The 23,923-nt window shown below is 42.9% G+C and overlaps 1 protein-coding gene and 1 long non-coding RNA gene across 2 annotated transcripts; both read left to right on the forward strand.

The window, feature by feature from the left end:
* Nucleotides 1–1,539: 1,539 nt before the first annotated feature.
* Nucleotides 1,540–8,648, forward strand: LOC137818779 (uncharacterized). The gene is made up of 5 exons (XR_011082139.1): nucleotides 1,540–1,656; nucleotides 1,763–1,836; nucleotides 2,212–2,295; nucleotides 6,994–7,068; nucleotides 7,742–8,648. It is a non-coding gene; the product is annotated as an uncharacterized lncRNA (long non-coding RNA).
* A 7,323-nt stretch (nucleotides 8,649–15,971) lies between these two features.
* On the forward strand, nucleotides 15,972–17,024 carry LOC137817811 (uncharacterized). The gene has a single exon (XM_068621035.1). The coding sequence runs from the start codon at nucleotides 15,972–15,974 to the stop codon at nucleotides 17,022–17,024; it is 1,053 nt and encodes a 350-aa protein (XP_068477136.1).
* The last annotated feature ends 6,899 nt before the right edge of the window (nucleotides 17,025–23,923 follow it).

The following is a 23,923-nucleotide window of genomic DNA, read 5'->3' on the forward strand; positions in this document are numbered from 1 at the left end:
TTGATTCACCTCAAGAACCTGCAAAAGACAGAACGGCGCCGCTGCGGCTAATCGCGCTCCGACACCCAAGTCAGCGACTGAACCACCAAAATACTAAGAGAAAACTAAGAACTTCAGAAACCGTGCAATGTTCTCTCTCAGCGTACTCAAGTTCTCGCAAGCGTAAAAGAAGTATTCTAAAACGCGCGTACCTCAGAAGTTCGTTAGGATCCCTTATATACCTATGCACTTTCTCTCTCCTGACAGTTACACATCTGGACACGTGGCTCGCATCCAGCTGTACACGTGTCACCATCTGGAGCATCCTTGACTTGAGCGTCACCTCTTACTCTTCAGGCTTTTCGACTAAGTTACTTATGCAGGAAGCAACTCAGCGCATAACTGCCTTGGAGCGCGATCTCTTCTGCGTGGCGAGTACGGGTGTCTTCATACACACCTTCCCTGTGGTCTCGCCGGCCGCCATTATATTCTACTTTACTTACTTCACTGTGCATGCTCGGGTAAGCTGTTCCCCGACCTCAACCCCTGGCCAGCTAGGGAATGACCATCTGACGACTTCATCCTTTGCTTTGAAAGCCTGGAACAAGCTTTCCTGATCCTTCGGCGATGTCATCCTCTCGGCGATCTCCGATCGCCTTGTCGCCTGGGTTCGCACCCGGCGACTACAACACAAACTTGGTGACCGCCGGTTTAGGTATGCTAGAGATCGGGGCACGCCAACTTAACGACTGGCGATCACACGAGCCTCCCGACGTCCTTCCTTTCTACCAGCCAGGTGTCCCGTTCAACACGCCTATACTATTGCTTGCGGCCACGTCATCAATTCCGACTACCTGGGCGGTACAAGAAATCATATGCAAAAATACATGGAAAATAGGAGAAAATTGTATAATTATCATCAAAAGACATACCAGATCACTCCAACTACAACTGCACATGAAGAGAAGAAGGAAATTGCAGAGAATTATTCAAAATAAAGTGCATTAAAGAAATCAAACAAGGATATAACATCAAAGCCAATTCGCACAGTGCATGAAAAATAGCTCAGTAGATTGAAATTCTCCAAAATGTTGAGTGTATCCCCATCCACTGAGGAAATGAAGGCCAAAATATCCAAGAAAGTCCAGAGAAAAAAGGCTAAGCAAAACTAAAAAGGTTGAGCAAATATAATCCTTAACCATGAAGAAAGCCCAAATTTACTCAAAAATTGCGTAAGCTAAATTAAACCAAAGTAACACTACAAGAAAAGTGGTATTAGCTGTCAAAAAAAAATGAGAGCTTCATAATAGAAGTTACTATCGTGGACTCAACCCACACAAACGGAGCAGAAAAAATAAATTTTAAGAGTAGTGTCGGGCAAAGAAACACTACACCTACACTAATAATTATAAAAATAAATATTAAACTTAGTCTTAACCTACACTACTATTTTTTAAATTATAAAAAAATAAAATAATAATAATAAAAGCTAGCATCCAAAACATGGACACAAGGTAGAAGAAAACGGATTTAAAAAAATTATGGAGACTTAGTGGACGAAAACAATTATATTTTGTTGATGTTAACGTGGGCTTAGGATTCTAAGATGAAAGGAAGACGGTCATACAAGATGGACATGCTTCGTCGTTCTTGGTGAAGAAGAAGTTGCGCGACTAGGTTTCACTCTTCCACCCTTGCTTTTCATTTATCTTTACTTTTTTTAGTAACACTAATAATTTTATCTCCATTGTGTTGCCATTGATGGTCTAAACAAAATAAACAGGGAACTTTGTTACTCTAACCATTCTGGAATCCTAGATCCTGACAAACAAAACATGGTTGTTACTCTTCGATTACGTAAGTTTTTTTTTCTAGAATATCCACGTAGAGAACCAAAGTCTGTAGTTCTCTTATTTCCTTCTACCCATTTTTCAATTGCTGGCTTGTTAAGGTTAACTACAACAACTAAGTATGACTCAAAACTATTTCCATAAATCCATATCTGAAATAAGACCGAAGAATTAATATCAATATGATTATACATGCAATGAAAAGAAACTGAAATTAAAACTTTCATTTCTATATCTTTAATTTTCCTCTTACTGATACTGTGATGTTGTTGAATGTTATGCAATTTTTCAAGACGTTTGTTATTCAAAATTCCATTCAGAGGTGCGTACATTTTGGGATTGGTCATTCTCCACTATCTTATATAAATGTTATGTTTCTCAGGGAGGAATCAGAGCGCAAGTTGAAGGGAATCCTTTGTTACACTGAAGATAATGTTGTGTCCACCGACTTTGTGGGTGACAGCAGGTATTTCTTTTTTATGTCTATTTCATATAACAATACATTGCATATGAAAATCGTTTTGATATACAGTTTATATTAGTGAAAATATCAAACACTATATTATGCATTAAAAGATTTCTTGAATTGTAATAAGTAATTATTGTATTGTATTCAGAAGCTATAAGAGGTACTCAATCTTTTTTATAATTTAAAATATTACTATGTTTTTTATAAATTGTTCATTGTTTTATTCAGATTTTTTTTTTAGTTTTTCCAATAATGCAATTAACGTGTTGTACTATTTCAAATGGATTGATATTAAATACAATATTGATCAACACTCATATTATAGAACCTAAAGAAAAATAACTATGTAGTCCATTTTATATTATTTTTTTAGTATGTTCAGTTGTTTTAAGGAGTATTTCTTGTTACAAATCTTAAATTTTAACCTTAAATCTTATTTGGTAAGTATTGTTCTGGATATAATTTTATGATTTACAATAGATTGTTGCAAAATTGTTGAATGAATTCAGTGTTAAATATCGTTGAAAAAGTAATTAATCTGCTACATAATTTCTCTAACAATAATTGCTATAATTCATCATATCGTGCCTTATGTAAGAAGTATTATGTGAAAATTGTTTATTTAATAATACGAAGTAAGCATACAATGTTTTTCAAAATCATGCATATGATTATACATTTTAAGTTCTGACTTGCTGTCTTTAGGATAATGTATTTACCACTTTTTATATGGTTAACATGCATAATAAGATAGTTACACCAATACATGATTTTAAAATTTTCATTCTTCCTTACTACCTCATATGCATATTGTGCCGGACAGATACACTATTATTAATTTTTATAATTATAAATGAATTTGTTGGTTATTAATTCAGATTTTATTATTAATAATTCATATTTTATTACCCTTAAACTATTTTACCGTTATATTGCATTAATGGTCAATTTACAGGCCTGTTAGTATTCCTAGTTTATAACTTCCAGTAATTGTAATTATTATATATATGATTGAGTGAATCAAAATTAATAAGATTAGTTTTGCAATTTTGTGCAATTACGTTCAATCAGTTGCTACAATCTTTTGTCTTCTCTTATTTCCTTCAATTAGTTCCTAAAACTGGTATCAAGAGCTAGTCTATTATCATGAACTCTACCCAATTATCAGTCTCTATCCTTGATGGAAAAAATTACAATCGGTGGTGTGGGCAAATGAGAATTTTGTTTGATTATCATGAGTTATGGGATGTCGTTGAAAGTGGAGTGTCTGCATTAGCTGCTAATGCAACTGAGGCGCAACGAGTAGCGCATCGCGACCAGAAGAAGAACAACAATAAGGCTTTGTATCTCATTCATCAAGGGATGAATGACGAGACGTTTGAGCATATAGAAGGAGCAACAACTACCAGTGAGGCTTGGACAATTTTGTCAACCAATTATAAAGGTGATGATAAGATCAAGAGGGTGCGTCTTCAAACCCTAAGACGCCAATATCAACTGTTGCAGATGGAAACCACAAAGACTATTGATATCTATATAAATAAAGTTATTGCCTTGACAAATCAAATGAAGACCAATGGTGAAACACATTCAGAGCAAACAAAGGTGGAAAAGATTTTGAGGTCTTTAACTCCCAGATTTGAACATGTTGTTGCCACAATTGAAGAGGCCAATGACATTTCAAAAATGACAGTAAGGTTATTGTCTAGTTCTCTACGAGCGCATGAGCAGAAATGAATGACAATAAGATTTAAAAACCAATTGAATAGGCTTTACAAGCACAAACCTCAATTGGTAGCTCCTATCATAAACATGGTAGCTATTTCAGCAAAGGTCGTGGTGGCCAGAATCATGAAGGTGCTTGGCACGGGGAACGTGGTCGCGGAGGACGAGGAGGAATTTATAATAAATCAAATGTTGAGTGTTATAATTTCCATAAACGTGGCCATTATGCAAATGAATGCAGATCAAAAGGTGATAATCATGCTGTCAATTGTGCTCAAGAAGACAGTAATCACGTACAAGATGAAGAGGATCATACAGTACTAATGACAACCACATCAAATGAAACCCCAAACAATCAGACTTGGTATTTGGATACAGGTTGCACAAATCATATGTGTGGTCAGAAGGAGTTGTTTGTAGATTTGGATGACTCATTTCGCACAAAAGTGAAATTCAGTGATGGCAGGTTCGTTTCGGTGACTGGAAAAGGGCGAATTCTTATCACATTGAAGAATGTTGATCACAGGTACATCTATGATGTTTTCTATGTACCTGATATGAAAAGTAATTTGTTGAGTATGCAACAATTAGCTGAGAAGGGTTATGAGATGCACATAGTTGAAAATAAATTATCAATTTTTGATAAAAAAAGGTAATTTGATTCTTAAAACTTTTTTATCAAAAAACTGCATGTTTCCAGTAGATATTCAAATGGGTGATTTCAAGCGCTTGAATGCAATAGTGAATAATGAATCGTGGTTATGGCATTTACGCTTTGGGCACTTAAATTTTCAGAGTTTGGAAAATCTTTCCAAAAGAAATTTAGTGAATGGTTTACCCCATATTCATCACCCTGATCAATTGTGTGAGGCTTGCATTTTTGGAAAGAATAACAGGACACCATTTATTAAGGAGCCTTGGCGTGCAAAATTTCCTTTGGAGCTTGTTCATACAGATGTTTATGGCCCGATGAACATATCATCAGTTGGAAGTAATAAATATTTTTTAACCTTTATTGATGATTTTTGAAGGAAAACCTGGATTTATGTATTGAAAAGCAAGGATGAGGTATTCCACTACTTTAAAATATTTAAAGCATTTGTTGAAAGAGAGAGTGGCATACAAATTAAGATGGTGCGTAGTGATGGAGGAGGTGAGTACAAGTCTAATGAATTCAAGAGGCACTGTGATGAATTTGGGTTGCAACATAAGATAACTTGCCGCTACACACCTCAACACAACGGAGTTGCTGAGAGAAAGAATAGAACAATCATGGACATGGCGAGGAGCATGCTTAAAGCGAAAGGTATGCCAAATTATTTTTGGGCTGAGGCCGTAACATGTGCAGTATATTTGATAAACAGATCACCAACTCGGAGTGTTCCTAACACAACTCCGATTGAGGCATGGAGTGGATTCAAACCCAATGTGCAACACTTGAAGGTATTTGGGTCAATTACTTATGCTCATGTTCCCAATGCAACAAGATCAAAGTTGGATGATAAGGCAGTGAAGACCATTTTCATTGGATATAAGCATGGGGATACAAATTGTACAATCCAATGACAAAGAAAGTGATTATTAGTCGTGATGTTACATTTGTCGAAGATGAGGAATGGCAATGGAATGCAACAGCTGAAATGGATTCGAAAAAATGATATATTATGTGGAAGATAGAGTCACTCTTGAAGCACCTGCAGTCCAACCTGAAGTTGTAATTCAACCTGAAGTTGCAACTCCAATTGCAACTATGATGGAGCAACCAAGAAGGCAACAACGACAACCTGTACATCTTCAAGATTGCGAAGTAAATCTTGATGATGAAGTTGATGACAATGGAGATTTGGTTCACTTTGCTCTTCTTGCAGAATCAGAACCTGTGAGACTTGTCGATGCCATTCAACACCCCAAATGGCAAAAGGCTATGAATGAAGAATTGATGGCGATTGAGAAAAACAATATCATGACTCAAATTGGGAAGGTTGTTCCAAATCAGAATTAAGGGAGGATGTTGGTTATTAATTCAGATTTTATTATTATTAATTCATATTTTATTACCCTTACACTATTTTACCATTATATTGCATTAATGGTCAATTTACAGGCATTATATAAGATTTTATTATATATATGATTGAGTGAATCAAAATTAATAAGATCAGTTTTGCAATTTTGTGCAATTACGTTCAATCAGTTGCTACAATCTTTTGTCTTCTCTTATTTCCTTCAATTAGTTCCTAAAGAATTAACATAGTCTCATCAAAAGAAAACTTCATTCAGAGAACTTATTTTATTATCAAGAATATTCAAATAAAAGATATATTTAGTTAATATATTTTATTATTTGTGTATTTAAGAAATCTTATTTAATTATTTTTCTAACATTACAAGTGTTTACCAAAATTTAAAATTCAAATGAGAGAAACTAGCAAGAATTAATAAATAATTTAGGTCACAATAATTTTAGTTTTGTCAATTTGATTTATTTTTAGATTATTTACTATTGATGTAATTTTGATTTATAATTATAATTGACTTTATCATCATTCTTAATTTATTTAATTTTAATATATGTTAAAAAAAATTAGTTTAATATATATAATTTACTTATTATTTATTATTATAATATTATCATTTAAATATAAAATATTTCCATGCCTTGCACGGATAAGATACTAGTCATGTCACATTTGAGAACAAATACATGGTCTCTGTTGTTGTTCCAAATGAAGTATTTTTTATGCTAAGGCTGGAATAGCAATGAACGAAAATTTTGTGAAGTTGGTCTCGTGATATGACAATGAGTGGAGATACACGTAATCCACCTTAAACCTTTCTGATATTTAACAGTGTTGTCGTGCGTAACGTAATAAATTTTTGGTTGATTAATTAACCCAATTAGTTGTGTTAAATTTAGCCAAAAGTATAATCCAGCTAGATCTAACACCTGTTGTTTTCCTACTCTTGCAGCTAACGTGTGATTGATCTGCTTCTTCACGTTAAGAACTCTCTTTAAGCTGGTACTGCACTATTGCTTGTCTACACGTGAGTACCGTATGTTTATGTCTAGCTGCGATTTTAGTGTCTTGCTTATTAAAAAATGAGTAGTCTGAATAAATCAGTTTCCAGAACCATTTTTGTTACCCTGCTAGGAGCTTTTAGCTCTTTTTTGTTATAAAATCAATAAATAAATACCAAATACATGAAAAATGGAAGACTAGAGCCAATGTCCATGGAACCAAACAATAACAGAATATGTGTTTAGAAAGCCCCAAGATTGAAATTTGATGTGCTTCATGTCTCTTTTATCTTAAATAAAAATATGATAAGTAATTAAAGAGTATCCCATAGTAAAGAGTTGATTATGAAGTGAGAGATTGAATATGCAGAGTCTTTCTTATTGGCTACTTTTCAATTTCAATGCAAGTGACTTTGTTTATTATTTATGGGTTATTCTTCCTTCCTTTTTTTTCAATTCTAACACCTTACACTAACAAGAAACTGTTTGTTATAATAAAATAAACATTCAATTTTAATAATTTGTATTTAAAAATTAATCTAAATTTAAACAATTTATAAATATAATTTTATTTTACTTTTTAAATAATTTTGATATGTTTCTTTTATTTTTATTAGAAGATCTTCTATAAATAGATATTAAATTAATGTTTTGCCAATAAAATTCGTGAACTGATCAAATTTTGGTTATTGGTTGAAGATGACTTACCCAGAAGATGAAAAGAAAAATAATCGAAAGGTGAAGAGTATTGAACAAGATGCTTTGATGTCTCCAAATCTATGTTGAAAGCTTGAAGATCCTACTGCTATGTGTGTGTTGTCTAGTAACTTTTGACTTGTTAATTCACACCTTGTAGTGATCCAAACTCACTTTACTCTTTATCTCCTTGAAAATAAGTGCTTTCTAAAAAGTTTTGAAATTTTAACCTGTGGAATTGTCGAAACAACTGGTTGTTTGACACTTGGTGGTTTTCAAAATGATTTGGAAAAGCTTTGCTTTGTTTTGTCTTTGTTGTCAAACTGAAATAATCGGTTATTTCGATAAAACAACTGGTTGTTTTTATGAATTCCTTAACAGAAAATTTATTTCAATCTGTTGTTTTGGAAAACAATTTGTTGTTTTTATAACAAAATTCTATTAAGTGTTTTAAACTCTTTTTAAATGATTCAACTACTTTTGACTTATGGTCTAATCATTTTAACAACTTCCTTGAGTTTATATAAAGATTGTTTTTATAATATTTCCACGACTATAAGAGAGATAGTTTATTAAAAACGTTTTCAACAGGAACAAGAGCTTTGAATCATCACTTGTTTGTGGAATAGGACCGGATTTTGTATACTTATGTATTATAGCTTTGTAAAGCACATGTGTATTCTATTCTGTTCACTTTGAACACTGTATTTTTGTGTAATTTGGTGTAAAGCAGTTTCATAAAGGGTTTTTGAAAATTCTGGTGTTGTCAAGGAGTGGTGTGTGTTCTTGAGGGGTTCAAGATCATCACTCTTGGTGTGTGTTTTGTAATCTAGGTATGATTACATAGTGAATTCTCAGTGGTTAGCTGAGGATTGGATGTAGTTCTTAGTTAAGAGTGAACCAGTATAAACCTCTTTGTGTGATTCTCTCTATCCATTCTCTTATACACTATTTTTAACATTGTTCTTTCTCTGCTCGTATAAACAACATGTTTTTCGAGAAAACAACTGGTTGATTTTCTATAAAGAACTATAAAACTAAAATTTTATATTGTTGAACAGAAAATCAATTGGTTGATTTTTCATAACTTTTTATTCTACTTTCAATCTTTGTGAAAATTTTATGAAAACAATTCCCCATCCTCTTGTTTAGGCCACTATGAGCTAAATTTGAGTACATTTAGAATATGAAATTTAAATCCACTTCAAAAAATTTATATGAAATTGTAAAATTTTATTATGATTATAGAATTTATACTATTTATTTTTCTATGTTTGTTGGTTATTCTAGTGTTTTTTCTTTTTGAAAACTATAGGTTGAAGATTACAAAAACTCTTAAGGATATACTCACATCCACCTACAATACTACTTTGGATATATAATATATGTCTTAATGGCTAAAATATAATTTGGATGATTTATGGTAATTAGTTAATTAGGAATGTTTGCCCATTAAGGTAATTTGACAACAATCAATTATTGTAAACCTCTCAACTAAATAGTGTTAGAATTATAGGTCTTAAACAAGATGGGGTGAATTGTTTATGAAATATTTTCGCAAATATTGAAGGTAGATTGAAAGACAATGAAGAATCAATCAATTAGAAATCAGTTCAGCCAATTAGAAAACAATTTTTAATTTGATTGCAGAAAATCAACTGGTTGTTTTTGCGAAACAATTGGTTGTTTATCAAGAGTATTGAAAATCAAAGCAAAAACATATTTAAAGAGTGTAAAGATAGAGAGATTAATACAAAATGTTTATACCGGTTCACTCTTTACCAAGAGTTACATCTAGTCCTCAGCAACCACTGAGAGTTCACTAAGTAATTGAACCTTGATTAGAAACAACACACCAAAGTGGTGATCTTGAACCCTTCAAGAACACACACCACCTTTGGCAAATACCATAGTTTTCAGAACAACCTCTGAAACTGCACAACACCAATTCACACAGAATTACAGTGATCAAGAAAGAAAGAAATGGAATACACCTAGATACAATCAAAGATTAAAGCACAGTCAATACAGGACAATCCTATTCCACACTTGAGAATGATCCAAAGCTCTTTGAAGTCTTAAAAAACTGATTTGAATGATTTCTCTTAGTTTATTAACAACAAGGAGCATAAAACAACTTATTTAAACTCCAATCAGTTGGTCAAAGCATTTAATATAAGAGCCAAAAACAGTTTAAATAATTTCAAACATATTAAAGACACTTCACATAATTTTGTTAAGTTTTTCAAAAAATCAATCGATTGAAAACATGAATCAACCGATTGAATTGGTTTGACAACAAAGTCAAACAAAGTCAAGCTTTTTGAAATCCTTTTCTAAATACACTAAGTGTAAAACAACTGGTTGAATCGACATTTCAACAGGTTGAATTTTCACTTTCTTTAGAAAACACATCTTTTCCAAAAGGATTGAAATCAAACAACCTTTGATCATTATAAAGAGTGGATTAAAAAATTAAAATACATCTAGACACACACACAACCAGCAGCAAGGATCTTCATCCATTCCATTTGGATTTGGAGACATCAAAGCACCTTGTTCAACAATCTCTCCCTATTTTATGAAGACAAATTCCCTGGTTTGCTTATGTTGTCATTTTTTAATTTTGACAAATCCTGCAAAACAAAAGTTGAGCACATACAAGGCATACATAGCAGCAGGATAACCCAGGTTTGAAAAACATCCAATAACCAGTTTTCTGCAAAAGCTTTCAAGCAAAATACCATAAAATAATATGAAACCAGTGTGAAAACAATGGTGAAGTTAGGTGCAGATCAGAGATATAACAACAACATAAGAAACCATAGAGTTATAGCAGAATGTAGCAACAAGTACAACACCAGAAACCACATCATTCTTATCACGTGAGAAAGCTCAATCAAAAATGTGGATGGGATCAAGTTTTATTAGGCCCCATGGTCGAAGCTAAATGTTCTTGCCGGTTGACCTTGGGTTGATTGGATGGGAAAGCTTCGCTTCTAGTCTGTCTCTTCTTTGCGCACTGGAACAACACTCCGTTGAGACAGAGGGGGCTCTACCTGTTGATCACACTCCGACAATTAAGTCAGTGAGAGAATACAAATTAATAACCAAATTTAGTTTATAGTACTCACAAACAGTATATCTTTTTCGGGGGTCTCAAGCCCATTTTACAATTATTCCTTTAACAAATTTCACTCATGAGAACATAATATCAATTGATAGCATATATTACAGAAAAATATTCTACCTACAAGCACTTTTACTCACAGTGCTAACAACATAAGAGAATCTCGTGCACCTTTATTCACGGGTGCTTGCTACAGCTTTAAAAACTTATATATTCAATTAACAACTTATATATTCGTGTACTGGACAGGAGTGCTCGTGTGCTCGGGACCTCGGTCTAAGTATTTGGGTATGATCAGCTCAGTTTTGGGCCCAAAGGGCGGGTCATGAGCTCGACCCAGTTTCAATGGTAAGCCCGACGGAGAATAATTAAAAATAGGCAAGATAATAAGTTTGGTCAATATAAAGTTGTTAGTTAAATATATATGTCGATATACATATATATATATATATATATATATATTGTACCGTCCCGTCCCCGGGCGTTGACCAAAGTCAAAGTCAAAGTCAAAGTCAACATATGTTGGGACCCCTCAAGGGGGCCCAAGGGAAGAAAGTCAACAGGTTGACCGCTTAAGGCGTCGCCAGGTGTAAGCGTCGCCAAGATGAGGCGTCGCCAGGTTAGGGCGTCGCCAAGATGAGGCATCGCCAGGTTAAGGCATCGACGGTGTCACCCCCTGATACCCATGGGTAGGAAAGACCATGGAGGGGGTGACACCGCGGGAGGCCTCAGTGCCTCAGAACAGTAATAAAGAGAAGAGAAAGGTGGCTTCAAGGCCATAGTTCTAGTACCAGTAGGGGGTAACCTAACTCGTGAAGTGCCCACACCACCGCTAGGAGACCCCTGGGACAGATACGACCCATGAGAGGGCCTCGCCCAGGGGAGAACCACGTGCATGGTACGAGAGAAGGGTAGATACACTCCCAGGGCAAGTGACTAGAGGTTGGGGCGCATGAGTTGGCACCCAGAAAGTCAACCCTCGCGCCAGATGCACTCCGAGAAGGAGGACTTGCACGATGGATTATCCCTAAGTTGGGTTACGACGCTGTAAGGTCCTCCACGAAGAGTAGTGATCAAGTCAGAAGAATACGTGGCAGTAAGCACTGAAACATCAATGTTTTCCTGAAAGTTCGCTAAGGTACGCATTAATTTAGTTTACGTTTCGAACGCTTTAAAGCACTTTAAATGCTTTAAATGCTTTAAACATTTTAAACGCGTTGAACGTTTTTATACGCTTTGAATGCGCTTTAAATGCTTTAGACGTTTAAAAGGGGCTTTAGACGTTTGGGACAAGGATCGAAGTTTCAGTTTTACACCCACTCTAGTTGCTTGCTCGCGAACCCACTGTACGCACAGGCAATTAGGGTAGCATTCAGTTACTCAGTTATTAGACCACCTTCAGAGCATCCATTCACGGTGTTCCGATACGGAGGTGTGTCCCCTTTGATTGTTCTTGCTAGCTGACTTGATCATCGGAGTGCAAACGGCCGCAAGGGCGCCCCTTTGTCCACTTCTTTTCAGGTACTCACAGACGGTGCAGAACGAAGGTGCCCTAGCTTGCGAGGACAAGCCAAGCATAAAGACGTCCCTGGTCAACCGACGAGAACATATATATATATATATATTAATTTGTTAGAATAGAATATACACAAAGTTGTTAGTTAAATAAATATACGGATAGAGTTGTTAAATTGAGTATATGGAGATATTAGTTATATGGTGAGCACCCAAAAATAAAGGTGCACGAGATTCTCTTCTGTTGTTAGCGCTGTGAGTAAAGATGTCCTTAGGTAGAATATTGTTTCTGTTATGCTTTCAGTTGAGATTATATTCTTGTGAGAGAAGGTTCCTAAAGGGATAGCTATAAAAGGGGCTTGAGACCCCCGATAAAGGTACGTTGTTTCGAAATACTTAGACTGTGTTCTTGCCGGTTGTACCGCCCTGGTAGTCGGAAATGATGATGTGGCACCAAGCTACAGTGTAGGCGTGTTGACAAGGCGCCAGATTTGCAGAAGGGAAGGAAGTCGAGGGGCTCGCGTAGTCGCCAGTTATTAAGTTGGCATGCTCCGATCTCCAGCATACAAGAACCGGCGATCACCCAGTTGAAGATGAAGTCGCCAGATGTAAACTCAGGCGACCAAGTGATTGGAGATCGCCAGAGCAAGCACATCGCCGAAGATGAAGGTGGTGCAGATTATGAAGGCGGCCGACGAGACCACAGGGAAGGTGTACGAGAGCACCCTAACTCGCCAATTCTAGTAGAGATCGCGCTCCCAAGTTAGCTATGCACTGGGCAGTACCATGCATAAGTAACTTAGCCAAAAGAGAGTCAGAAGCAGCGCCCAAGTCAAGGAGGCTCCAGATGATGGCACGTGTACGACTGGATGCGAGCCACGTGTCTAGGTCTGTAACTGCCAGGAGAGAGAAAGTGACCAGGTATTTAAGGGTTCCTCAACGAACTTTTAAGGTACGCACGTTCAGATTATACTCTTTACGCTTGCGAGTTCTTGAGCATACTGGGAGAGAGAACATTGCACGGTTCCTTGAGAGTTCTTGAGTGTTTTCGCTCTTAGTATTTGGTGGTTCGGTCACTGACTTGGGCGTTGGAGTGCGATCGGCCGCAGCGGCGCCGCTCTGTTCTTTTGCAGGTTCTTGAGGTGGATCTTGAAGAAGGACGGAGGTTGAAGCGGTGCACACGTCGATCCAAGTTTGACGAGGCAAGTTCCAACGTTCTGGTCAACAGGCAGGATCACCGGTTGACCTTTGGGTTGACTGGATGGCCAAGCTCTGCTTCTAATTTGCCTCTTCTTGGTGCACTGGAACAACGCTCCGTTGAGACACAGTGGGCTCTACCTGTTGATCACACTCCGTCGATCAAGTCAGTGAGAGCATACAAAATAATAATCAGTTTCAGTTTCTAGTACTCAGAAACTGCATCCCTTTATCGGGGGTCTCAAGCCCCTTTTATAGTTATTCCTCTAACAACTTTCACTCACGAGAATATAATCTCTACTAAAAGCATAAAATAATAATAGAAAACCACCTGCTCACATGCACCTTTCATGCTTGGTGCTAACAATAGGAAAATATTTTGTCCACGGGCATCTTTACTCATGGTGCTAACAACAGAAGAGAATCTCGTGCACCTTTTGATATGATTCCAATAACATGATAGAGATATGATATGAACATGTTATGGATTCAACAAGAGTTGGAATATGATTAGGCACTTTTTAAGAATTGGATCAATGTTCTTAACACTCAAGAACTCACCAAAACACAAGTAACCAAGCCAAACTCATATAGAAACCCATATTATGACATATGAACCAATTAAAACAAGAAAGAACACAAATGAACAGATAAAAACTCAAGGAAACACAATTAAAATCACAAGAACAGCAAACTAAAAGAAACTACCGAATATAAACACAAGACAAACAAGTTCTACCAATTGAAATGACAATAAACAACAAAGACATGTTTTAGAGTTTATTTTGGAATGGAAATGGAAGAAGGAGATGAAAAGAACAAGGAAACTTATGTGGTTGGAGCTCTTGGAGATGTGCACACCACTTGAAGCATGATTGACTTCAAGATGAGTGTAGTTGCCGCCACTTGAGAGTCCAAGAATGCACTCAAGATAAGACTAGAAGAGAAGACACAAGTCTCTCTCAATTCACTCACCAATTTGGGAGAGGTTCTTTACTCACAAAATCAATTCTCTTATTTCAAAGACCCAAGCCTTCCTTTTATAGGGAGGAGTGTTAGAAAAGATGGCTTTAAACTAGAGGGGGGTGAATTGTTTAAAGGGGTTTTCGCAAACTGTACCGTCCCGTATCCGGGCGTTGACGAAGTCAAGGTCAAAGTCAACGTCTGGGGTCAAAGTCAACATAAGGCGTCGCCTAGGTGAAGAGACGCCAAGTGCCAGCATCGCCAAGAGGAAGCGTCCCCAAGGTCAAGGCGTCGCCTAGTTAAGGCATCGCCCAGTTAAGGCGTCGCCCAACCAGGGCGTCGCCAAGGTCAAATGTCACAAAGGCAAGGCAATCACAGTGTGGTTCCCCGATACCCATGGGTAGGAAAGACCATGGAGGGAGCGTGGGAAGGCCTCAAATCCCGATAATCCGGGGTAGTAATAAAGAGAAGAGAAAGGTGGCTTCAAGGCCATAGTGATAGCGCCAGTGTAGGGCAGCCTTACTCGTGAAGTGCCCCTGCCTCCCCAGAGACGCCCTTGGGATAGATACGACTCAACAGGAGGGTCACGCCGAGGGTAGCCAGGTGCAGGGTACGAGAGGAAGGCAGATACGCTCTCAAAGTGAGTAACTAGATGTTTGGGGGCATGAGTTGGCACCCAAAAAGTCACCTCTAGTGCAGATGCACTCCCAGGAAAGAGGACTCACACGAAGAAATGCCCCCAGATGGGGTCACGGCGTTGTGAGGCCCTCCACGTGTACAGCAGCCAGGTCAGAATAGAAACGCCATTTGGTCAGGTACAAGGTAATTAAAGTTATTTAATACAGTTTCCGTTTCGAACGTTTAAGGTACTATAAATGCTCCCAATCGGTTCAAACGTCTTAAATGCGCTACGTTTTATAATTAAATGCGCTTTAAGGCGCTTTGAATGCGGGAGTAGCTTAAATAGCGCCTTGAATGTTGGAAACGGGGTTCGAACTTTTGGCTAATTTTCCAGAAACACTCTAGTTGTTTGCTCGAGCCTTGAGGTTACCTACAAGGGACTAGGGAAGGACTTTGGCCAGAGGGAGAAAATATACACTAGACACAGTTTCCTTTTTACCACCTTCAGAGTGTCATACACGGTGCTCCGATATGGAGGTGCATAGTTTTTGGTGTTTCTTGCTGGCTGACTTGAGCGTCGGAGTGCAAACGGCCACTAGGGCGCCCTTTTGTCCTTCTTTGCAGGAATCCACAGGTAACCAGTGGGAAGGAGTCCCTAGCTGACGGTTAAGGTCGCGCGCGAAGACGTCCTAGGTCAATCGGACGGAACATTTGGTGCCCACCGTGGGGCCGATATAAAACATTGGTCCCATCGCAAGTTTGAAAGGATCTATCAGGTCACGGTAACGATTGAGAAAACAGTGAAGAATGGCCACCACTAGACGAGGTACCGCACGCGCTGCGGGAGAAGAAATGTCCATGCAGCAGGTCCTGGAGATAAAGAGGGGGCTGCAGGATGATATGGCGGAGTCGAAGATAGAACAAGAACGCATGCAGGCGGATCTCGACGCCTCGCATGTGAGGAACGAAGAGCTCCGTCGCGTTAACGAGGAGTTGCGCCGGGGTCTGAGGAACAACCAGAGGCAACGCGAGAACGAAGAGATGGAGCATCTCACCCCACCAAGGGAGTTTTCCACTCCCTTCTCGCAGGAGATCCTAGATGCGGCGATCCCCAACACCTTTGCAGGGCCCAAGGCGATTTTCACCGGGATGGAGGACCGCGAGGTGCACCTCACGGCGTTCCACACACAAATGGTGTTAGTAGGCGGCTCTGACGCCGCAAGATGCAAGCTCTTCATGAGCACTTTGACAGGAATGGCCATGGATTGGTTTATCAGCCTTCCTAGCGGCCATATCACCTCTTTTCAGCAGCTGTCCCAGTTGTTCAGAGGGCAATACCTGGCGAACAGGGCCCCGCCGCCGGTCTCCTACGATCTGCTTGATGTGAAGCAATACCAAGGGGAGAGTTTGAAGGAGTATATCAACCGCTTCGGGTCCCAGGTGGTGAAAGTGGGCACGTCGGAGGAGCCCATGATTGTGTATGCCTTCAGGAAAGGCGTGTGTCCCGGCCCTTTTTGCGAATCTATTATTCGCCATCGCCCAAGGACTTTTGCTGAAATCCGGTGTCGGGCAGTGGAACATATCGCCTCCGAAGGAGAGGTGTGCGAGAAGCGAACCAGCGTCATGCCCTCACGCCCGAGGGCGCACACGCGGGTTCAGCCCATCAGGGTCAACGAGACAACGATGGGAAGGAAGAAGTCAGAGGGGAGACGCCCCTATGAAGCCAGAAAACCCCAACCCCGGGGTCCAGCAGGGGGCAATCGCCCGGCTAGGGAGAGGGCAAGGCCGGCGAGATACAACTTTGTAGTGGAGTTGAAGGACCTGATCGTCGTGCCTAATATAGCTGAGAGGTTGAGGTGACCGACGAAAACTGACAAGGTGTTAGGGCCACGGAAAGACTCTTGGTGCGAGTTCCACGAGGCCTTTGGTCATCACATTAACAACTGCCTCTCGTTGGGTTACCAGCTTGATGAGCTGGTGAGAAGCGCGTTTCTGAAGGATTACGTCGCAGAACCCGCCGCGATCGCCGCCCTGCCGGCGCCAACAGAGGAGCAAGCGCACGAGATGCCCGTTCTCGGCGAGGTTCACACCATTGCTGGAGGTTTTTTCGGCGGAGGACCCACCGCCTCCCAGCGAAAGAAATACGCGAGGGGGGTCAACTCGATCGAAGAAAGGATCTCGGGTGAGCCGTGGGAATCGGACCTCGTGTTCACGAGAGGGGATCTTCGAGACGTGGTGCCGCATGACAATGACCCCGTGGTCATTTCGGTTGTCACGGCTGGAAGAAAGGTGCACAGGGTTCTTGTCGACCAGGGAAGTTCAGCAGACGTCATGTTCTGGTCGACATTCAACAAGTTACGGTTGTCTCCCGACCTTTTGAGGCCCTACACAGGGTGCCTATATGGGTTTGCAGATAACCAGGTGGAAGTCCGAGGCTACCTGGAGTTGAGGACTACGTTCACGGATGGAGAGACCTCGCGTACCGAAAGCATCCGGTACTTGGTCGTAAACGCCCACTCCGCCTACAACATTTTGTTGGGCAGACCGGCGTTGAATAGGCTGAACGCAGTAGCCTCCACGCGCCATATGAAGATGAAGCTGCCGGACCTCAGCGGCAAGGTGATAGTTATCAAGTCGGATCAGAAGGAGGCGCGGAAGTGTTAAGAAAACAGCCTCAAAACGAAGAAAAGCATGTTCATGGTGTTTGAGCGTCCGCCCAGTGTGGACACATCGATGATTGAGGCGACACCCGCCGGGACAACGCCTGACGAGGCCACACCCGCGAGGGCGATGCCCGAGGTAGATACACTCATGGAGGAGGGATCTGACGATACGGCGCCCGTGGAAGAGGCGGCGCCCATTCAGGATAATAGCAGGGATCAACAGGCGGCTAACGTCGTGGAGAGGGAGATTGGCGGCAAAACGTTTAAGTTAAGGCGTTTGCTGAGCCAAGAAGAGCAGGAGGGGGTGGCAAAGGTGATTTCACGCCACTTGGATGCCTTCGCATGGTCTGCCTCGGATATGCCCGGCATCGACCCGGATTTCCTATGTCATCACCTCAGCATGGACGCCACGGTCCGCCCCGTGCGCCAAAGAAGGAGAAAGTTTAACGAAGAGAGGCAGCTGGTGGTAAAGGAGGAAACGCAGAAGCTGCTGAGTGTCGGCCACATCAGGGAGATTCAATACCATGAGTGGTTAGCCAACGTTGTCCTGGTGAAGAAAGCGAATGGGAAGTGGAGGATGTGCGTGGACTTCACGGACTTAAATAAGGCGTGCCCGAAGGACTCGTACCCACTACCCAGCATCGACGCGTTGGTGGATAGTGCATCCGGCTGCAAGGTGCTAAGCTTCCTGGATGCATTCTCGGGATACAACCAGATCAAAATGCACCCGAGAGATGAGAGCAAAACTGCATTCATGACAGAGACTTGCAGTTACTGCTACAAGGTGATGCCTTTTGGGCTGAAAAACGCGGGCGCGCCACCTACCAAAGGCTGATGGACAAGGTCCTAGCGCCCATGTTAGGAAGGAATGTATACGCCTACGTGGACGACATGGTAGTGGCGTCGCAAGATAAGGAACAGCACGTGGCAGACCTAGAGGAGTTGTTCGTCACTATATCCAAATATCGCCTCAAACTAAACCCTGAGAAGTGTGTCTTCGGGGTAGAGGCCGGTAAGTTCCTAGGTTTCATACTCACGGAGAGGGGAATAGAGGCGAACCCCAACAAATGCGTAGCGATTATCGCCATGCGAAGCCCGACGTCAGTAAAGGAAGTGCAGCAGCTGACAGGGCGGATGGCGGCACTCTCAAGGTTTATTTCTGCCGGGGGAGAGAAGGGGCATCCATATTTCCAGTGCCTTAAGAGAAATAGTCGCTTTGCATGGACTGACGAATGCGAAGCGGCTTTCATTAAGTTGAAAGAATATCTGGCGACGCCACCGGTCCTCTGCAAACCGGTAACAGGCGTGCCCCTCCGGCTGTACTTCACGGCGACAAAGCGGGCTATCAGCTCTGTGCTGGTCCAGGAGCAGGACCAGAGTCAAAAGCCCATCTATTTCGTGAGCAAGGCATTACAAGGTGCGGAGACGAGATACCAGGCGCTGGAGAAGGCAGCGTTAGCAGTGGTGTTTTCAGACAGGAGGCTCCGTCATTACTTCCACAGCTTTACGGTGGCAGTGATGACAAACCTCCCTATACAGAAGGTGCTGCAGAAGCCTGACGTGGCTGGAAGAATGGTGCGCTGGGCGGTGGAGTTGTCAGAATTCGACATCCAGTATGAGCCTAGAGGATCCATCAAAGGGCAAGTGTATGCAGATTTTGTGGCAGAGTTCTCGCCCGGAGGTGAACAAGAGGTGGAGGTGGGCTCACAGTGGTTGCTCTTAGTTGATGGCTCTTCCAACCAACAAGGGAGTGGTGCGGGAATAGTCTTAGAGGGACCCAATGACGTGCTGATTGAGCAAGCTCTGCGCTTCGCCTTTAAGGCAAGTAATAATCAGGCTGAATACGAAGCTCTGATCGCAGGATTGCTCCTGGCCAAGGAGATGGGCGCGCAGAACCTTTTGGTGAAAAGCGATTCCCAGTAGATTACTGGGCAGGTGTCGGGTGAGTTCCAGGCGAAAGACCCGCAGATGGCGGCGTATCTGAAATACGTCCAACTATTGAAGGGAGCATTTAACGCTCTTGAGCTGATACATGTCCCAAGGGAGCAGAATGCCAGAGCCGACCTGCTTGCCAAGCTGGCCAGCTCAGGCAAGGGGGGTAGACAGAGGACAATGATCCAAGAGACGCTCAAAGCTCCGCGTAAATTCGTGGAAGATAACAGGGTGGATGTCCTCCAGATCTGTACGTCAAGAGGGAGTCCAAGGAGCCATCGCTCTTTGACCCAAGATACGTTGAAGACGCCCCGCATCAGCACATACGCGGACACGCCCGAAGAAGGAAGGCTGTACCGTCCTGGAAGTCGGAAGTGATGACGTGGCACCAAGCTACAGCGTAGGTATGTTGACAAGGCGCCAGATCCGCAGAAGGGAAGGAAGTCGGGGGGGGGGGGGGGGGGGCTCGTGTAGTCGCCAGTTGATAAGTTGGCATGCTCCGACCTCCAGCATACCAGGATGGGCGACCACATGATTGGCGATCGCCAGAACAAGCACATCGCCGAAGATGAAGGTGATGCAGATTTTGAAGGCGGCCGGCGAGACCACAGGGAAGGTGTACGAGAGTGCCCTAACTCGCCAATTCCAGTAGAAGATCGCACTCCCAAGTTAGCTATGCACTGGGCAGTACCATGCATAAGTAACTTAGCCAAATGAGAGTAGAATCAGCGCCCAAGTCAAGGAGCCTCCAGATGATGGCACGTGTACAGTTGGATGCGAGCCACGTGTCCAAGTCTGTAACTGCCAGGAGAGAGAAAGCCACCAGGTATATAAGAGTTCTTAACAAACTTTCTGAGGTACGCACGTTCAGATTACACTCTTTACGCTTGCGAGTTCTAGAGCACACTGTGAGAGAGATATTGCACGGATCCTTGAGATTTCTTCTTGCTCTTAGTATTTGGTGGTTCTGTCACTGACTTGGGCGTTGGAGTGCGATCGGCCGCAGCGGCGCCGCTCTGTTCTTTTGCAGGTTCTTGAGGTAGATCTTGGGGAAGGACGGAGGTTTGAAGCGGTGCACACGACGATCCTTTGACGAGGCAGTTTCTAGCGTTCTGGTCAACAGGCAAGATCAAAGGCAGATGCAGGTATGTGCCCTAGCCGAAGGATCATCAGGTGCCCACCGTGGGGCCGTGTAAAACTTGCTCCCATCCACAACGTGAGTTCTTGGAGGTTTTCGAGGTTTCTGCGTGGTTGTGTGCTGGTGCAACCATCGTTCGCTGTTTGCTTGAGATTTGTTCGGTGAATTCGCGTTCTACACCGTTCGTTTGGGTTTTCGATCGGTGAAGTGAGGTTTTCCTGCTGTTTACGCGTATTTCGTTCGTTGGAGTTTGAGTTCTTTCGCTCGTTTGGTTGTCCGTGGGAGAGAGGTGGTTTCTGGTGAAGTTGTGGTTTTCTTTGAAGGTTTACGGTGTTCTTGAGTCCTCTCGCGCCGTTTCGCACATTTTTCTCCGATTGATCGCTGAATTGATCGTGGCTGAAGTGTCATTCGCTGCACTCTGTGATTCGCTGAATTTCATGAGAAAAATGAGAAGCAATCGCTCAAGCCCGGTTGCGCCCGTCGCTGCTGAAGGCGCCGCTGCCATGACCATGGCACAGATGGCGGAGATGATGCGTTCGTTGCAGGCAACTGTGGAAGCCTCGCGCATCGAACAGGCGAGAATGCATGAGGACCTGGTCGCCTCTCGCGCCAGGAATGAGGAGCTCAGCAAGGTGACTGAGGAGCTGCGTCAAGCCCTTCAGGAGCAGCAAGGGCGTTCTACCGCTGAAGAGGTTGTGCCGTCGTCGCCACCTCGTGTTTTTCCCATGCCTTTTATTCAGGCGATCACTGACACGCCTATTCCTGCAAGCGTGGTTCCGGTTAAGGCTGTTTTCACCGGCGTGGAGGATCCTGAAGCTCATCTCACCACGTTCCATATGCAGATGATGCTGTCAGGGGGATCAGACGCCGTGTACTGCAAGATGTTCGTGAGTACGCTCCAGGGGACGGCGTTGGAGTGGTTCGTGAGCCTGCCTAACGGCCACGTAACCAATTTTCAACAGTTCTCGAAGATTTTCGTCGAGCAGTACATCGTGAATAAGGCGCCGCCCAGGGTGTCTTATGACCTGTTCGACATCAGGCAGTACCAGGGAGAGTCCCTCAGAGACTACCTGAATCGCTTTGGAGCGCAGATGGTCAGATCGCCGGCTAAAGATGAAGAAATGCTGGTCTATGCATTCAAGAAGGGCGTGCTGCCGGGACCATTCTGCGAGGCCTTGATCAGGGCTCACCCTGCGACGTTTGCTGAAGTCAGGCGACTTGCGGTGGCTCACATCGCCGACGAGAGTGAGGTCGCCGAGAAGAGAGGAAGCGTGGCTCCCGCTAGGCCACATGCCCAGACCAGGATCTAGCCGCAGAGGGTGCTGGAGACAGCGGCGGCGGCCAGGAAGGACCAGAGGACTCGCCATCCTTATGATAGGAGGAACAAGGGGAGGGGCCAGGGACGCCAGCAACCAGCACGCCGGGAATACAATCGCCCGCCTAAGCACAAGTTTGTCATGGGACTGGCGGATCTGATCGCCATTCCCAATATATCTGCTAGGTTGAAAGCGCCTGAGAAGGTGGGCGATAAGGTGCTGGGGTCAAAGCCAGACGCCTGGTGTGAGTTTCACCAAGGCTTTGGCCACACTTTGGACTCGTGTTTGTCCTTGGGATATCAGCTCGACGATCTGGTTAAGAGCGGTTTCCTAAATGACTACCTGCTGGATAGAAGGACGGGGGGCGCATCGAGCTCCCAGCCAGCGGGTGGAGAAGCCCAGCAGCACGAGATGCCTATCCACGGGGAGATCCACACCATTGCAGGAGGCTTCTCGGGTGGTGGATGCACCGCATCGCAGAGGAAGAAGTGCCAACACTATTTTCAGTGCTTGAGGCGCAACAACAAGTTTGTTTGGACGAAGGAGTGCGAGGAAGCCTTCGTCAAGCTGAAGGAATATCTGGCGAGCCCGCCGGTTTTGTGTAAACCGCTGGCGGGGATCCCTCTCAGGTTGTATTTTGCTGTAACTGAGAGGGCGGTGAGTGCGGTGCTCGCCCAAGACCAAGATCAGGCTCAGAAGCATATTTATTTTGTGAGTAAGGTGCTGCAGGGCCCAGAAATGAGATATCAGGCCCTAGAGAAAGCTGCATTGGCAGTAGTATTTTCGGCGAGGAGATTGCGCCACTACTTCCATAGCTTCACCATACTGGTGATGACTGACCTGCCCATCCAGAAGGTTTTGAAGAAGCCCGACGTTGCGGGAAAGATGGTGAAGTGGGCAGTAGAGTTGTCGGAGTTTGATATCAAATATGAGCCCCGAGGCCCGATCAAGGGGCAGATCTTCGCAGATTTCGTGGTTGAGCTTTCATCAGAGGCGACACGAGTAGAAGGGGACGACTTCCGTTGGGTGCTCTCGGTGGATGGATCGTCGAACCAGCAGGGTAGCGGTGCTGGAGTCATTTTAGAAGGACCCAACGGCGTGTTGATCGAACAATCTTTGAGGTTTGCCTTCAAAGCCAGCAACAACCAAGCGGAGTATGAGGCGCTGATCGCCGGGATTCTGCTGGCTAAGGAGATGGGGGCCAGGGTGCTAATGGCTAAGAGTGACTCGCTGCTAGTCACAGGGCAAGTAACAGGCGAGTTCCAGGCTAAAGATCCACAAATGGCGGCTTACTTGGAGTATGTGCAGGAATTGAAGAGTTCCTTTGCCTCCTTTGAAGTGGTGCATGTGCCCAGAGAGCAGAATGCCCGAGCTGACTTGCTAGCTAAGCTCGCCAGTTCAGGCAAGGGGGGTAGGCAGAGGACGATGATTCAAGAAACTCTGAAGACGCCGAGGGCATTCGTGGCAGATCACCTGGTTCTTCAGATAAGCAAGTCGACGAAGAAAGCAGCAAGAAGTCATAAGTCCCTGACGCAAGAAACTCTGAGATCGCCGAGAATTAGAGCATGTCGAGGAGAGAAGGTAAACATGGGGCAGGTCTGCGCTATCCATGAGCCAGACACCTGGATAACCCAGTACAAGCGGTGCCTGGCAGATGGCCTTCTCCCACTGGATCCGACAGAGGCTAGGAAGGTAAAGAAAAATTCTAGC

The sequence above is a fragment of the Phaseolus vulgaris genome, chromosome 10, assembly GCF_000499845.2.
Source record: "Phaseolus vulgaris cultivar G19833 chromosome 10, P. vulgaris v2.0, whole genome shotgun sequence".
NCBI classification, from domain to species: domain Eukaryota; kingdom Viridiplantae; phylum Streptophyta; class Magnoliopsida; order Fabales; family Fabaceae; genus Phaseolus; species Phaseolus vulgaris.

What these genes read in the sequence shown, in the direction of transcription:
- LOC137817811 (XM_068621035.1), top strand. Translation starts at nt 15,972, where the DNA reads ATGGCCACCACTAGACGAGGTACCGCACGCGCTGCGGGAGAAGAAATG.